Below are 17,463 nucleotides of genomic sequence, written 5' to 3'. Positions count from 1 at the left end.
ATCTATCTATCTATCTAGATGTCTGTCTCTCTGTCTGTCTATCTATCTATCTATCTATCTATCTATCTATCTATCTATCTAGATGTCTGTCTCTCTGTCTGTCTATCTATCTATCTATCTATCTATCTAGATGTCTGTCTCTCTGTCTGTCTATCTATCTATCTATCTATCTATCTATCTATCTATCTATCTATCTATCTGTCTGTCTGTCTGTCTGTCTGTCTGTCTGTCAGTCATCTATATGTCTGTCTGTCTGTCATCTATCTATCTATCTATCTATCTATCTATCTGTCTGTCTGTCTGTCTGTCTGTCAGTCATCTATATGTCTGTCTGTCATCTATCTATCTATCTATCTATCATCATCTAGATGTCTGTCTATCTATCTATCTGTCTGTCTGTCATCTATCTGTCTTTCTGTCTGTCAGTCATCTATATGTCTGTCTATCTGTCTGTCTGGCCAAACAAAAAAGTTTTCACATTCTCTAAACTGTAAGTGTAATTCTCACAACTGTTTATGGGACAAAAATGTATGTAACTCTGGACGGAAATAAATGTTGTGACGTTGCATAAGGTTGTCGAAACAATGCCATAACGAATGCATGCCGTAATCAAAGCTAAAGGCGGTCCAACGAAATATTAGAGTATGCAGTGTTTGTTTTGGGCCAGCAGTGTATCTATCAAGACTTTTCGTTTTTGTAAAAAAAGAATTATGAGCTTAGTTTTACATCATCATAATGCATAGCATAAACTGTTTGTGTAGGTTGGTGTATCTTTGTGAAAAGTATTCTTTGTGTCTACAAGTCCTGTTTGTACAGAATATTTGTGTTTGTCTGCATGGAAGAGTGACATCTCTGTTAATTACTCTTTGCTTGTCTCAACATTCTTGCTTCAAATGTCTTTCTGTACACCGTTTCTGAACCTCAACTCTTCTGTTGATGCCACAGTCAATTGAATGACGTCTGTCAGTTTGTCTTGCTTCTTGAAATATAATGCATTTGTGAAAAGGTTTCTAACCCTTCTATATCAGAGGTCCTCAACTGGTTTTGCTTCCGTGCATTTGTTTATAGGACAAATGAGAAAACTGCATACTGTAGCCACAACATGCACAACAGTTTTTATTACTGAAATCTAATAAAATTTGACTTGTTTCTAATCAAACTGAATCAAATGGATATTCCTACCTGTTCTTGTTTTCAGCAGGGGGCAGTAAGCGAAACTCTAGCTGTATAGGCAACGTGCGGTTGTACAGACAACGAAACCACACTCAGGCTTGCTTGACACTTGCGACATTGGGCTCAAACACAGCTGAATGGTGCCTGATTTTGAATGCATGGATCTCAACAGGTGTTTTTCGAAGTTTCAATACGTTTAACTTCACTCAGCGACCTAAAAACACTGTGTTTACGATGCTACGCATTGCACAACCAAAGTGAAACACTCCAAACATTGACGTGTCCTTAGAAAAGCACTTATTATAAATCTATCTCAGATAGATTAACAAATTCAATAATTGGCTTATGTTCAATAATATGATGTAAAGGGATTAATAGAAAGGAGGAAGCGAGAACGGCTTGAGAATATAAATAATATTTTACTAAGAAACTTAAACAAAAATACACAAACATGCGAAGGTGTCGGACAGCTGCCCGTAAATCTCTCTCTCTGTCGCACTGCCGTCTTCAGTCGGTCTTTATCCCTCTCGAGGGCTAATTAGCCTGATTAGGGGCCTGGTGTGCAGAATCATGACCCGGCCCCTTCCTCCACCCTGCCACATTCCTCCCACATTGTCTCAGGCCGGGGAGCCCCCGGCATGATGTACACCCCCCCCACCCCTTTCCCTGGGGAGGGGCGTGCCTTCCTCCCCGTCTGCCGGTTGGTCATCCCTGCCTTCCTGAATCTGGGAGGGGACAGGAGGAGGGAAACAACAATAATTAAAAACACAGGTGGTACCCCCTAAAAACCAAAGTAAAATTTAAAAGAGAGTGAAAGGCCAACGCGTAGTGGCAGCGGGATAGAGAGAGGATAGAGACGGTTATCCGATATGCCGTAGCTTGGTCCTCGGCCACTCCTCCACCCTCTAGCGGACGACAGCCGTGCCTCCCCAGGTGGATCGGAGGCAGTCCTCCAGCCCCTGGCGGACGGAAAGCCTCGCCGCATTTTTAGTGGACGGTACAGGTCACGGTAAAGGTACAGGCAGCGCTAACCACTCCAGGCAGTTGGTTGGGAGCCCCTCCTCCCCTCGCGGTCGGCGGCCGTTCCTCCGCTTCCAGGCGGCCGGGCTCCTCCGTCCTCCGGCAGATGGCCATGGCTGCTCCTTTCGGGTGGATGGTAGCGGCGAGAACTCCCTCTTCCTTCCCGGGTTTCAGGACCAGTGTAAAGGGGGTTAAAGGGAAAGTGATTAATTTGCTAATTTGCTAAATCAATCAGCATATTATGTCATTTGTTTTGACAAAAATCAAAAATCCTGCTGTCCGTGAACCTATCAGAACAGACCTGAGACCAAAAGTTGAGAACCACTGTTGTAGAATACATCATTGTATACATGTATCTGTGTTGCATTACATGTGTGGGTATGAAATCATTGCTTCCTGCTCAAGGTGAATTTGGGGTCCAGTCTTGCCCTTTGATGTGCACAACAGAAAGCTGAATGTAATGTGTGTGTGTGTGTGTGTGTGTGTGTGTGTGTGTGTGTGTGTGTGCGTTGCAGGCCCATGTCTGGAGTACGGTGTGAAGTTCGAGACGCACATTGTGGAGAAGTTTGGTGTGTCCTTTGGCCGTGAGGGTGAGATGTTGAGTTTGGGCTGTTCTGTCATCATCTACCCTTCATTGGAACACTTCCAACCTGAGATAGAGTGGTACAGAGATGGTAAGTTCTGCCCCAAAACAAATGTTTTAAACTTCTAAGACTTCACAGAGCATCTTGGGTATGCCTGACATCAACATTCAGCAGCACACTGACATAGAAAGACCTATGAAGTCATAAAATCAGAGGGGCCTCCTGAGAATATCCATTTACAAGTGGTCACAGGACACGCATTTGAGCATGGTAATACCAGATGTAAACGGTAATCTGTCTCCACTGGCCACTTGTGATTGGATCACTCAAGACGGATGTTAATACCAGGTGTTAACAGGGCCTTTGACTTACTTTGAGTTACTTTGGGGCAACATTGCCTGGGCTCTGTAGAATCCATGTGTTCATGTCTAACAAATTGATCTCTATGATAAATAGATGCTGTAATTTGGGATAATTTTATGTTGATAAAAGCATAAGGGGTATAGCAGAATTGCAGAGGAGTATTATCCTATAGGGACCAGCTTTTGGTATATGAGCATATTCTATTTATATGCATTTTTACTATGAATGCAATGGTACAGAATTTTGGCCCATATTTAGCTGATAAAATGGCCAATAACCGATATTATAATATGCTGACTGATTTAAGAAATACATACTGTCGAATTCATACCTGGTAAAAGCATACTTCGTTTTAATTGGAAAATATAAACCCTAATCACCTCTACTTGCATATTGGAAAAACAATCGGTTTTGATAATCAGATGATGGCAATAATAAAACCAAAAATATCTAATATTTGCCATTAAAAGATGTGCCAGGTTTTTGTATATATATATATATATATTCTTGCTGTTGTCCTAAATTTGTGAACATCTAATTCTGGTTTTGTTCAATCTACCTCACTTTGAAAAGTCTCATTTTATTCCATTAGATGACAGCAAGTATATTGCCCCCTATTACATTCCATCACAATATACAGATCTGAAATGTAGGTGGCGCTCTTACTCATTTTAGCCCTCACAGATGTGCTCGTCCATAGCCATTCAGTCTAATTTTCAGTCCAAGCACCACCCTCACATTGTTATATTAAATATCTCGGCCTCTGAGTGGACTAGAAGCTCAATCTTAGTGTGATTAGAAAGCTGAGATCCTCCCATCAGTGATGCTGTGAACACTTCCCATTATCAATAGTCGAAAACATATTTTTCTGATGATTTATTTAGTATGCTTTTAACGTTGGATTGCATATTTTATTCTCGATATCTAGGATATAACATTGGATAACAGACAAGCTCACAGACTTAAAGTAAAAAATGTCTAATTGCTAAAACTGCCTAAGGTAAGAGCAGATATAACATTTTTGGAAACTTGGGGCTGAGGGCAGCAATGATCGCCGTATAAAAGAGATGTTTGTATTTGATGACTTACTGAAATCATATTTCACTTTGTGATTCTTTTGAAAATCTTTCAAACTGTGGTATTAGGGCAACAAAATAACCTTTACAGGCACATTCCTGAGAATGAGAGCTTTCATTTTATATATGATTGTGTATTTACGTGGTATTTGAAAGACTCATATATTCATATTAATATTTCTACCATAGGACTCCTAGGGGGGTGCTTACTTGTGACACAAATTATTTCAGGCCTTATTTTGTTATTTTATGCAACATAAATGCAGAATAGATGGTTATCTCTGAAAATGTCAGATTCTAAGCTTTCAAATGATACCTCATATGCCTGACTTATGTATACAGGGACATTTTAATACATAAACCTTTTCACGATATATCGCCCCCCCTTTGGACCAACCGGCCGGTCCATAAAGTTTAAGCGGTTTAACGGAAAAGATATTTTAAAATCTCAAAATATGCATTAAAAAATATGTACTTCCGCTTGAGGTGGATCCATTTTCTATTTAATAGTATTCATGGATATGCATGAATTACAATGGAAACACATTTAAACAAATACATTTCTATTGAATTTATATAGTAATATATGCTTTTACATCAACGAAAGTTGGTGTACAGATGTAACCGCGTTGAAGATGTGCTATCCTAATTTAGAGGTGCTCTTCATCATCTATACGCCTTTCTACTCGCTGCGGGAGTTTTCCTCGTTTATTGTGGTGAGTGTTTATATCCTGCCACAAGCATGCATGAATGCAGCATTGCAACAGCTGAGCAACAACACCTGGACTCTCTTATCATTATTCTGGGAGATTTGAATAAAGCTAACCTCACCCGTGAATTGCCAAAATACAAACAACACATCACATGCCCTACCAGAGACAGAAATATACTGGACCATTGCTACACCACTTTAAAGCATGAATATCGCTCTGTCCCACATGCAGCTTTAGGACTATCTGATCACTGTCTGGTTCATCTTCTCCCAACCTACAAGCAGAAACTAAAATCAGCTAAACCTGTAGTAAGGACTATAAAGAGATTGACCAATGAAGCAGAGATGGAACTATAAGCCTATTTTGACTGCACTAATTGGAGTGTTTTGGAGGCTACAGCCACAGACCTGGACGAGCTCACAGATACTGTGACATCATATATCAGTTTCTGTGAGAATATGTGCATCCACCCAGGACATTTTTATCATTCAATAACGATAAACCATAGTTTACAGGAAAACTCAGACAGCTTCATCATGCCAAAGGGCATGCTTACAGAAGTGGGGATAAAACATTGTGCAACCAGGCCAGGAACACACTTACTAAGGAAATCAGAGTGGCTAAAAGAAGCTACTCTGAAAAGCTTAAAAAACAGTTTTCAGCCAAAGATCCTGCATCTGTGTGGAAAGGCCTAAAAAGCACCACCAAATACATGACACCTCCCCCTCACTCTGTATAAAGTCAACTACTGGTTGATGAACTGAATGTGTTTTACTGCAGGTTTGAAAATCCCAGTCTCGCACACCTCCCCCGCTGTGATCTTCATTTCACACACACACCAACACCTCCTGGAACCTCCCTCCTACCCCTTCCTGCTACTCAATCTGCACTTGTGATCTGTGAGGTGAATGTGTGCCAGGTCTTTCAGAAACAAAAGACTAGGAAAGCTTCAGGCCCAGACAGTGTTTTACCTGCCTATCTGAAAGTCTGCACTGACCAACTTGCCCCCATCTTCATACAGATCTTCAATAGATCACTGGAGCAGAGTAGAGCAGTTCCCTGCTGCATCAAACACTCCACCATCATTCCGGTCCCCAACAAAACCCCCAAAAAACCCCCAAAAAACCCAAACAGGACTTAATGACTACAGACCTGTCGCTGTCATGTCTGTGGTCACGTCACTTTATCTGTGATAGTGACGAGTCTGCATACAGATGGGAGGTTGATCAGCTGGCTGTCTGGTGCGGTCACAACAACCTTGAGATGAACACGCTCAAAACAGTTGAGATGATAGTGGACTTCAGGAGAAATCCACCCGCATTTCCCCCCTTCCCCCATCCTGAACAGCACTGTAGCAGTAGTGGAGTCATTCCGGTTTCTGGACTCTACCATATCTCAGGACCTGAAGTGGGACACCCACATAGACTCCATTGTGAAAAAGGTTCAGCAGAGGTTGTACTTCCTTCACCAGCTGAGGCAGTTCAACCTGCCACCGGAGCTGCTGACACAATTCTACTTGGCCGTCATTGAGTCTGTCCTGTGTACATCTATAACTATCTGGTTTGGTTCAGCCACCAAATCAGAAAGGAGGAAAGTCCAACAGACAGTCCGCACTGCTAAGAGGATTATTGGTGCCCCCCTCCCAACCCTCCAAGACCTGTATGTCTCCAGAGTGAGGAAACATGCAGGTAGAATCACTCTGGTCCCCACACACCCTGTCCACTCCCTCTTTGAACTGTTGCCCTCTGGCCGGCACTACAGAGCACTGAATGCCAGGACATCCAGGCACAAGAACAGTTTTTACCCTCATGCAATTTCTCATGAACAATTAAACTGCCTCAGGACTCCCCCATAGTGCAATAATGTAAATGCATGTCTCATGTATATATGTAAATTCACATACAGTATTTAATTCAATAACTACATACCCTTATCTTGCACATACATTACCACTTGCACATGTACATACACCATTCTATGTTATAAGTCTTATTTTTTGTATGTCAACTTATAATCTTACCTTGTTTTATTTTCTATCTCACTGTAATATTCTGTGTGCACTTGTTTCAACTATCGCCAAAAGAAATTAAACAAACCTTGTGTACGTGAGAACACTCATTCTGATTTTTATTCTGATTCTGATGTGCATCAAAAATGTAATGTGACTTAACTACAACAAGCCATGTGAATATATTAATACTCACAGAGAATATCATCAATATCATTGCTCTGGTTATTCATGAATGCTGAAGCCAAAGCCTGTCATCAAACGATTGGCTACCATTACCTCCTAGCAGTGTCAGAAATGAACTTTTACATTTTGGCTTAATATTTGCCCCTAGATATAATTTGTATGGGCATTCTTTGCCCTTATCAGGTATATATTTTTCTAACCATTTAAAACATAAAGTGTATCTCATCTGTTTATTTCAAATACTTTATTAAGAATTTACTTAGGAATTTATTAGAACTTAATATAAGAATTGAATCAACATCAATTCATATTGTATGCCATAATATGCATAACTAGAACTATAATAGATTAAGATCTAAATCAGATGTTACAATTAAAAAAACAGAAAAATTAATTTCACATTTCTTGAACTGTATATTTCTACCCAACAATGTCTAGTATTTCTTCCAATTATGCATAATGGAAGTGTTTGTGTTTGTGCCAGATAAACTGTTGGTGCCTTCAAAATGGGTTCAGACACACTGGAGCGGAGACAGAGCAACATTCACTCTTACCCACCTTAACAAGGAGGACGAGGGGATATATACACTCCGCGTCATCACCAATTCTGGATATGAGTCACACTCTGCTTATGTCTTTGTCAGAGGTAAGGACCAATTCAATCTTCATATGAACTGATAGTAATTCTGCAACATTATCACAACCCAACTCAATCATGCTGGCTGTTATACATTAACTATGCAGTAGATGAAGAGGGCTTACAGTAATATCTGTTCAACATGTCCATGCTGTGAATACTGTAACAAATTCAAAATGTTTTACTTTATTTATTTAATAATTTTTATTACTAGAAATTAGAGGTAGACCAATACGTCTAATACCAATACCTCTAATAAATATATATATATATATATTTTTTTTTTTTTATATCAGCATTTTTGAATATCTTCAAAAATATATGCCAATAGTGATGAAATAAAAATAACCACAGACACCTCATGAATTTGAATCTTTCATTATTACAATATTTTACAATATTCATAAATATTGTTTTCTATGTAATTTTGGCTTCGATATATGCAATGCATAATTCGATTTAATTTAAACTGACTGATCTCAGCTCAGAAAACTCTGCGTTGTGGCAGCCTCCTCTTTGGGCCCCCTCAGAAGGTGGCGCCCTAGGCGACCGCCTAGTTCAAGCAAAAGACCGCAAACTGTGTCAAGATCATGCCCATCTGATCTAAAATCACACTGTGTGCATTTTCATTCCTAAGTTATACACTTTAGTAGGCTACTAATATTGGCTTCACCGACTCATAATTTCTTTGTAATTTTGTATGTTTATTTAAAATGTTACTTTATCCTTGTGTTTCTTGGATAATCAGCCAAACGAATATTTCTTTCTATTATTCGGATGAATCTGTTATTAGTTTTGAAGTCATTATTTGTGCCTTTCCCAATAAGGTATTTGGCTTTGGGCTCATTACTAGTCTCTACTTTCATCCGATATGCTATTTAAAATTTTTTTGTGATATATCGCAAAACGGCACACTTCTTACAACAATGTACTCTACAGTGTAGAATAGCACAATCAATATTCATTCATTATTTTTAATGTGTATTTTCACATTGAGAAAACAAAGTGCTTTCAGATGCTGTATATGGAGTTGGGAGGAAAATATGGTGCATTTTAAACTGTTCTAAACAAGTGCAAGCAGACAGCACACTGTAGGTTAAGTCATTCACTAAATAGGGAGCAAGGGAGCATGCTATAGCAGTACTTAGATTCAGAATTTATAATGTATAATATTATTTTATCATGGTTGACAGTGCAAAGAGAGAACATTGAGATTTTGTTGCCAAAGTTCAAATCAAGTCAAACCATCTTTATTTGTATAGTTTTTTATTTGTGCTTTTCCCAATACACATTGTTCTAAAGCAGCTTTACAGAAAATCAGCTTTGATGTCTGTAACGTCTCAAAAATGTGAATAACCAACACTCCTGGAAACATAAACAATTTGCTTTTAAAAATCTGACTTTCTATAGCTTAGTATTATTAAAACATCTCCACTTAGTCCTGCTGTCCACAATCATTTTTATTATTATTCTTTTTTTGCATGTTTATTTGGTGCTACTAGTTACAAATCAAAAATGGAAATGGAAAATGCACACAGCAGTCATGCACGGATCTCAGGAGGATAAAGACTATAAAGTACAACATAATGAATCAACTAATTTAAATGAATCGTATGAATGTGCTACTTTAAAGTGAACACGAAACAGTGTTTCAACCTATTTTACTTCCATAATGTGTAACATGTTTCTGAGTGAAACTGGATGATTAACGAGAAAAATATAGGGTGGGATTATATATATGAATTGATAAAAATTAGATTTCATGCTGAGTATTACAGGTGGTTGGAGGGGAGGGGTTGCAAATAAGAGGGCTTGGTGACATCAGCACAAAAGAAAGTCGTTTCAGAGGTGGTTATACATTTTATATGTTATACACGTTATTACATTTTGATAAAAGATATGGCAAAGACAGTTTTCTTCACTTATAAATTGTGCACAATAAGGCCAGGAACGTATAATAAGAAAGAAAATGTTGTAAATTTAGATTTCATGTTGACAGCCTATATGTGAGTTTGTTAAAACAGGGAGTCCTTTACAATGGCATGCAATTGTGTGACCTTGGGAAAGTCACAGCTATTAAATCAAGCACAGACTTTGCCCTAAATTTATTAGAAACATGTACAAATTCATTATGCAATTTTATTTATGAGTAAGATTATCCAATGCTCTTCCATTTTAAATTTTTTAACTCTGAGATTATTACATTGTTTATTTGTTTCAATATTTCCCAAATCTTTAATTTGCTTTTTTGTTGTTCATGTGTTTTAAAATGTTCTAAATGGATTCAGATTATTATTACAGAAAAAGAGCAATGGACAAACTCCAAATGGACATCTTGTAGTGTAAGTTGTGTATGTCATCATCCCAGCTCAAGTTCCAATCTAAATTTATCCCGGTCGCTCCTAACTTTGTATGTGCTGACATTCAAGTCAAGTAGCTTTCAAATGTCTTTTAAAGCACTTTTAGTTCTGAATACATTACATTCTAAACACAATATCTATCGCCAAAGTTCATGCTGTACATTATAATACACTTTTAAAACTTGAATTGCAATTAGAATTCAATCCAAACTCTCCTATTGAGTCTTTAATTGCTAAAGCATTTGACTATATTAGGGATATTATAGTTCTGCTTAGTTGGTTTTTATTGTGATACTATTTGAATATTTTAAATTTAATTTAAATTCACAGTAAAAAAAAATTCCACACCCATTTTATAAATGACCCTGTTATTTCTATCCAAAAGGTAAAGTAATTTTTTTTTTGATAACTATTGACATAGAGAGTCCAGAGAATTGTATTGCATTAGTTTTATTGAGTTTGAGCTAAAAACCAAGGATTAGTTGGTTTGTTTTTTACATAATCGTGAATATTTAATGAACGATTTGATTGACAGCAGTGCTACTTGAGGCAAAGCTGTTCAGAATGAGGAGATCTAAGATATGATATGTATATTGTATCTATGTGTTAAAGTCTGCGTGATTACTGAGCCGTAAAACTCGTTAGCACCACTCGGTGTCTGATTTTTTTTACATTTCTCACAGACGCATAGGGCCAGGACTCAAACAAGCCCACCGAGTTTTGGGCCTTCTATACCTTGTCTAATAGGTGCTCAAACATCATTGGCCGATGGCGGCCATGTTTTTTTAGATACGCCAATGTCCTCATAGACAGTCATGGCTCCATGGACAAAGACACTGCATGCCGATTTTCAACTCAATCATATTAACGCTTGCATAGTTATAGCGCCACCATGTGGTTAAACCGCGACAACTTCTCTGGGCAACCAAGTTTGGTGAAGATATCTAATTTCCTTCAAGAGTTATAGCCATTTACATCAAATCGGCCACTCCTACTTCCGATGTTTTCACATACCTTAGCCATCTCGAGTCGAAAGTTCAAACTTTTTTTGATAACTTTTGATAATGAGACTCCATAGAATCATTTGGCACTGGATTGGTCCCAATCGGACGAAAAACCTAGGACTAGTTCGCAAAAGTAGGTTTTATGAAAAATCCATGATGGCGGAAAATTTTTATAGACGGAAATTAAATCTGAGATATACGATTTGGCCGAGTCCGTGTTTCTGAGTAGCGAGCAATACTGCTACCATTTGACCAAGTTTCAAGTCTCTAGGTCTTACGGTTTGCTCTGCCCGATCAGTTTTATGATGGAATAATAATAATAATAATAATAATAATAATACAAATCTTATCAAAAACAATAGGTTTCTAGCACTTCGTGCTTGAACCCCTAAAAATAGGCTATTAACTTTAGGAAATTTCCAACTTTAAAAAATATAAACTAATGGTAAACTCCGAAACATTCACACTGTATTTTGTTTGTGTTTGTACAAGATGCTGATGCTGATGTTGCCGGTGCCCCAGGTGCTCCGTTAGATGTGTATTATCAAGAGGCCAATAAGGATTATGTCATCGTTACCTGGAAACAGCCGGCTGTGGATGGTGGAAGTGCCATCTTGGGCTACTTTGTTGACAGGTCACTACATCCTTTTTCAATCATCGTAGGAAAACCTCTACACTATATACATTTAGTAAAAACTCACCTATATGTGACGCACTTGATCTACTCGCTCCGTACGGGACTCGAACCTAGGTCTCCGGCGTGGGAGGCGGGTGCTCTAACAAGGAGGCTAAAGGCTACAGCCTCTAGCGTCAGTCGCTAGTGCATCTGTTGAGGTCAGGAGAGTGAGGTTTATACACTGCACAGCTATCTACCAGCTGGCTCCTGTTACACTCACCTCCCTAAACCTCACTCCCATCCGGGTCACGTTACCAATGTGACGCTCTTGTTCTACCCGCTCCGTACGGGATTCGAACCTAGGTCTCCGGCGTGGGAGGCGGGTGCTCTTGAGGTCAGGATAGTGAGGTTTACACACTGTACAGCTATCTAACAGCTGACTAAACACTACATTTAATTTCCCTGCTGGAATCTCCAACTATGGAGATTCTGATGGTATCTGGTTTTATATGTTTATAGCTAATCAGCCTGGTTTGTGGAGTTTGACCAAGATGGTCTACAAGGTCGAACTCAGCCACATCAACCATTTAGGCCAGCTTGGACTTGTTTGGACCACCTAATGATTATAAATGTGCAAGTTGAACCAGCTAGAACCCATTTAACATCAGCTACCATCAGAAACCTCTTTTAGCTGGATTCTCTAGCAGAAATGACTCACATTGAACTCGTTCAAATGTACGAGCCTTACACAAGTTTAATTTTGACATTTCACAAACAAATTGTCTAATTTGGCCTGGTTCTAGACTCATCTTTCTGACTGTTTTACCAAGGCTAGTTCAGAAACTATACTGATGTTTTGTAAAGGAATGCATTTCATGGTTTATTAACTTTCCTTCTCTCTCTTTTTGTCTGCAGGTGTGAAGTTGGCACTACACACTGGCAACAATGTAATGACACTCCGGTGAAGTTTGCACGTTTCCCTGTGACCGGTCTTGTGGAAGGACGCAGCTACGTGTTCCGTGTGCGTGCTGTGAATAATGCCGGCATGAGCCGCCCGTCACGTGTATCTGAACCAGTAGCAGCGATGGACCCTGCAGACCGTGCGAGAAAAGGTAACCACAAGCAAATGACAAAACAAAACAAAACAAATCAAAATAGACAATCATGCAGTTTCTTTCTTTCTTTAGGCACATCTGCTCCTTGGACTGGACTGATAATAGTAACTGAGGAGGAGCCAGTGGGTGAGGAATTTCAGACTAAATATATCCCCATTATTTTCAAGGTTCCCTCAGTCCTGAAAAACCTGTAAAAGTACTTAAAAATGGTCATTTCGAGCCCATGGAAATTGTCATTTATAAACCCTTATACCACAACACTGTTAAATGCTTGATTCTTTTTTCCTTTTCTCCCCAATTTGCCCAATCCCAATGCTCTAAGTCCTCGTGGTGGCGTAGTGACTCGCCTCAATCTGGGTGGCGGAGGATGAATCTCAGTTGCCTCCGCGTCTGAGACGTCAATCCGTGCATCTTATCACGTGCCTTGTTGAGGGCGAACCCGCGGAGACGTAGCGCGTGTGGAGGCTTCAAGCTATTCTCTGCGGCATCCACGCACAACTCACCATGCGCCCCACTGAGAGCGAGAACCACATTATAGCATCCACGAGGAGGTTACCCCATGTGACTCTACCCTCCCTAGCAACCGGGCCAATTTGGTTGCTGTGGAGACCTGGCTAGAGTCACTCAGCACGCCCTGGACTCGAACTCGCGACTCTAGGGGTGGTAATCAGTGTCAATACTCACTGAGCTACCCAGACTCCCTTAAATGGTAAAGGGTCTGCAGTTATATAGCGCCTTTTTAAGCCTTAACAGTATTCAAAGCGATTTACACTGCGTATCATTCACCCATTTACACACACATTCACACATTCACACACCAATGGCGGCAGAGCTGCTATGTAAGGTGCTAGCCTGCCATTGGGAGTAACTTGGGGTTCAGTGTCTTGCCCAAGGACACTTCAGCATGTGGAGTCGTATGGGACGGGATTCAAACCACCAACCCTGCAATTAGTGGCCGACCCGCTCTACCAACTGAGCCACAGCCGCCCCAAATGCTTGATTCTGATTGGTTAACATACTTTCAAGACGTGTCTTCGGAAAAGAATGACAAATGGATTCTATAATATCCTAAATCTTAATATCTGTGGATACAGGGGCGGTGTTAAGATTTCTGAGGCCCCAAGCAACCATCCAGCTGTGGGCCCTCTTTCTGCGTACAACTGTGGGAAATTACGGCAGTAATCGAAACTCCAGCTGTATAGGCAGCGTGCAGCTGTTCAGAGAACAAACCACACTCACCGACAGCAGACAGCACAACATATGGATAGATCATCGCGTTCTTGCCTTTCAACAGCTTGACGGAGGGCAATTCTGAAAGCAGGGATCTCAAGAAGTGATTTTCTAAGTTTCAAACTACGTTTAAATTGACATAGTGACATAAAAAACGTTAGATTTATGACGCAACGCTCCAAAAGCATCCGTAAAGACAAGTAAAACTCCCTCACGTATCTGTCTTGCATGTACATGTCTCCAGTCTGCCTAGAGACGGATGACGTGGGCTCCGCTTCAATCTCATTGGTAGTCGCTCACGATTGTCACTCGTCATTTGCATAAAGTTTACATTTTCTCAACTTGTCTTATCGCTCTCCACGGCGATCTCTGTCGCCAGGCCATGACAGCTCGTGTCACCGGAAGTCACTGTGCTCTCATTGAAAATGAATGGGATGGTGTCGCCGTCTCTCGCAATGTCGCTGGCGGTGTGAACGGGGCTTTAGACAAGCCCTTAAAATAAATCTATTTTGTACAGATTGACGAATTCAACTGCAAAGTGGATTGCTGTGAACTCTAGGCCAGAATAAACAATGAACAGTATATTTAGGGGGCGTTAGGATTTTCTTCTCATAATTTTTTTTCTGCCCTAAAAGCGAATGGGCTGCAAAGACCGTAAGTCTTAGAGACACCAAACTTGGCAAGATGGTCCCAAATCCCGACCACTACTGAGGCGAACACACGCACACCCATTCGACTCTAGGTGGCGCTATAATAAGCACTTTTATGTTTTGGCACACCAGCGTCGCTATAACACAGGCCGCCATCTTGATTGTTTTGGTTGGATAGATCACATGACTAAAAATGCGTCATCGTTTTCCAAAGCATCCATTTTCACAGTCCACACTACAACGCGAAAACACAGTTTTCAAATGTATCCACTTTGGAGTGCGTTTTCAAAAAGCTCAGTTTTCGCAGACAAAAACGCCATCTCAGTGTGGACGGAAGGCCAAAACGGAGAGAAAAAGATGCGTTTTCAAACGAAAATGTATTAGTGTGGACTAGCCCTTAGTCATGTGATCTATCCAACCAAAACAATCAAGATGGCTGCCTTGTCCACATTTAGTGATTTGTGTTACAGCAAAACACCAAAGACAGTAAACAAATCATAGTTATTAATGATTTGTCACATAGAGATATATTGTTCTTATATTTGAACGTATCTCTGCTGTGTGTGATGCTCTCATGGTCACAATGACCCTGATATTGACAACAACTATTCATAACTGTTTCAATACAAATAAATGTAGCGATTCACAATTACTGTAATTTTAACGTAATTTTGGTAACTTTATTACAATGTTCCATTCGTTAACATTAGTTTATGATTTAGAGCCTTTATTAATTGTTATGCTAGTTAATAAAAATACAATTGTTCATTGTTAGTTCATGTTAGATCATAGTGCATTAACTAATGTTAACTAATACAAAATGTGATTTTGAAAATGTAATCGTATACTGTATGTTGTCACTAACAGTAAGTCCATTCATGTTTACTACAGTAATGTTGTAAAATAGTGTTAACTAATGAACCTTTTGTGTAAAGTGTTACCGTAATTTTACCGTGTGGGACGTAAACGTATAACTGCACGATATAACTTGAAACGGTGCGGTAAAGGGCATGTTAATAACAAACGGTATCGACCAATCTTAGTGCATGGAGTGGTGGTGGCGTAGTGGGTTAAAGCACTTAACTGGTAATCTGGTAATCAGAAGGTTGTAGGTTCGATCCCCACAGCCACCACCATTGTGTCCTTGAGCAAGGCACTTAACTCCAGGTTGGGGGGATTGTCCCTGTAATAAGTGCTCTGTAAGTCGCTTTGGATAAAAGCATCTGCCAAATGTAAATGTAAAACAATCGGAGATCAGAATCGGCCTGAAATGTCCTGATCAAGGCACCATTACCTAAATTAAAACATCAGTATTGTGTTGTTTAAAAGCGAATATGATCTTGTTTATTATTCGAGGTCTGAAAACAGGGCATCTTTTTTGTTATTTTGAGCAGTTGTCATTTTCTGCAAATAAATGCTCTAAATGACAATATTTTTATTTGGACTTTGGGAGAAATGTTGCCAGAACTTTATAGAATAAAACAAAAATGTTCATTTTACTCAAACACACTCCTATAAATAGTAAATGCAGAGAAACTGAGAATTTGGAGTGGTCTCTTAATTTTCCCCAGAGCTGTAAATACAGTTACACCCCCCCATATATATTATTATTAGTAGTATTTTTCTACCCTAAAACTGATCGTACATACCAAACCATAAGGCCTAGACACTTGAAACTTTTAGGGATGGTAGTACTCCGGCTGGCTATCCATACGCATGTAATCAGCCCAATCGCTCAATAGATGGCGCTATAGTGAACAAAACAAATGATTTGCCTAATATTATTATTTTGGGCCATAACTCCTAAACCGTAATCTTTGACTCAAGGGTTAGGACAAATGGCTATCAATTTACAGTTTTTGCAATTTTTAATTTTTTGTTGTTGTTGTAAAACGTTCTTTTTCGAGACCGTATGTCCGATTTGCACAAAATGTGTCGTGTATTATCTAGGGACACTGATGACAAAAAATGTTCCCAAAGCTTTTTGATAAATCATACCGTTTTTGAATAACGCTTCAATGAACTAATGTTAACAAACACAACTTTTGATTTTTTAAATGTGTTAGTATATGCTTAAATTAACTTTGAGATTAATAAATGCTGTAGAAGTGTTGTTCATTATTAGTTCATGTTAAATAATGTTGTTAAATAATGTCAACAAATGAAATCTTACTGTAAGTGTTACCGTCCTTTAAATGCTTTACTTGTGAGCCACAATAGTGTCATGCATTTTAATTATCTGTATTATTATTTTTTATAATACATACAGTCGTGTGAAAAAGTATTTGCCCCTTCCTGATTTCTTCTATTTTTGTGTATGTTTCATACTAAATTGATTTAGATCTTCAAGTTGTAACATAAAACAAAGGCAGCCTATATCCAACACCTATATCACCCATGTGAAAAACTAACTGCCCCCGTAAATTTAATAGCTGGTTGTGCCACATTTAGCAGCAACAACTGCAAACAAACGCTCCCGATAACTGGAGATCAATCTTTCACAACGCTGTGGGGGAAATTCATCCCACTCTTCTTTGCAGAACTGATTTAGTTCAGCCATATTTAAGGGTTTTTGAGCATGAACTGCCCGTTTAAGGTCCTGCCACAGCATCTCATTCAGGCTCAAGTCAGGACTTTGACTATGCCACTCCAAAACTTTATTTCCTGGATGGCATTTTCGGCCAGTGTCTTTGATAGAGTCATGATCAGTGACCTTTACTGATGCGAG

General features: G+C 39.3%; 1 protein-coding gene across 1 annotated transcript in view; it reads left to right on the top strand.

Moving 5' to 3' along the window:
- Positions 1-17,463, top strand: part of myom1b (myomesin 1b) — a 63,811-nt gene that overhangs the window by 20,628 nt on the left and 25,720 nt on the right. Inside the window, exons 6-10 of the mRNA XM_052141391.1 lie at positions 2,709-2,867; positions 7,608-7,769; positions 11,617-11,758; positions 12,656-12,852; positions 12,928-12,981. Of these exons, the coding sequence (XP_051997351.1) occupies positions 2,709-2,867; positions 7,608-7,769; positions 11,617-11,758; positions 12,656-12,852; positions 12,928-12,981 (714 nt within the window). The remainder of the gene's footprint in view (positions 1-2,708; positions 2,868-7,607; positions 7,770-11,616; positions 11,759-12,655; positions 12,853-12,927; positions 12,982-17,463) is intronic.

The sequence above is a fragment of the Xyrauchen texanus genome, chromosome 2 (assembly GCF_025860055.1).
Source record: "Xyrauchen texanus isolate HMW12.3.18 chromosome 2, RBS_HiC_50CHRs, whole genome shotgun sequence".
Classification (NCBI taxonomy): Eukaryota; Metazoa; Chordata; class Actinopteri; order Cypriniformes; family Catostomidae; genus Xyrauchen; species Xyrauchen texanus.
The sequence above is the reverse complement of the archived record's forward strand: the minus strand, read 5'-3'. Positions and strand labels throughout refer to the sequence as shown.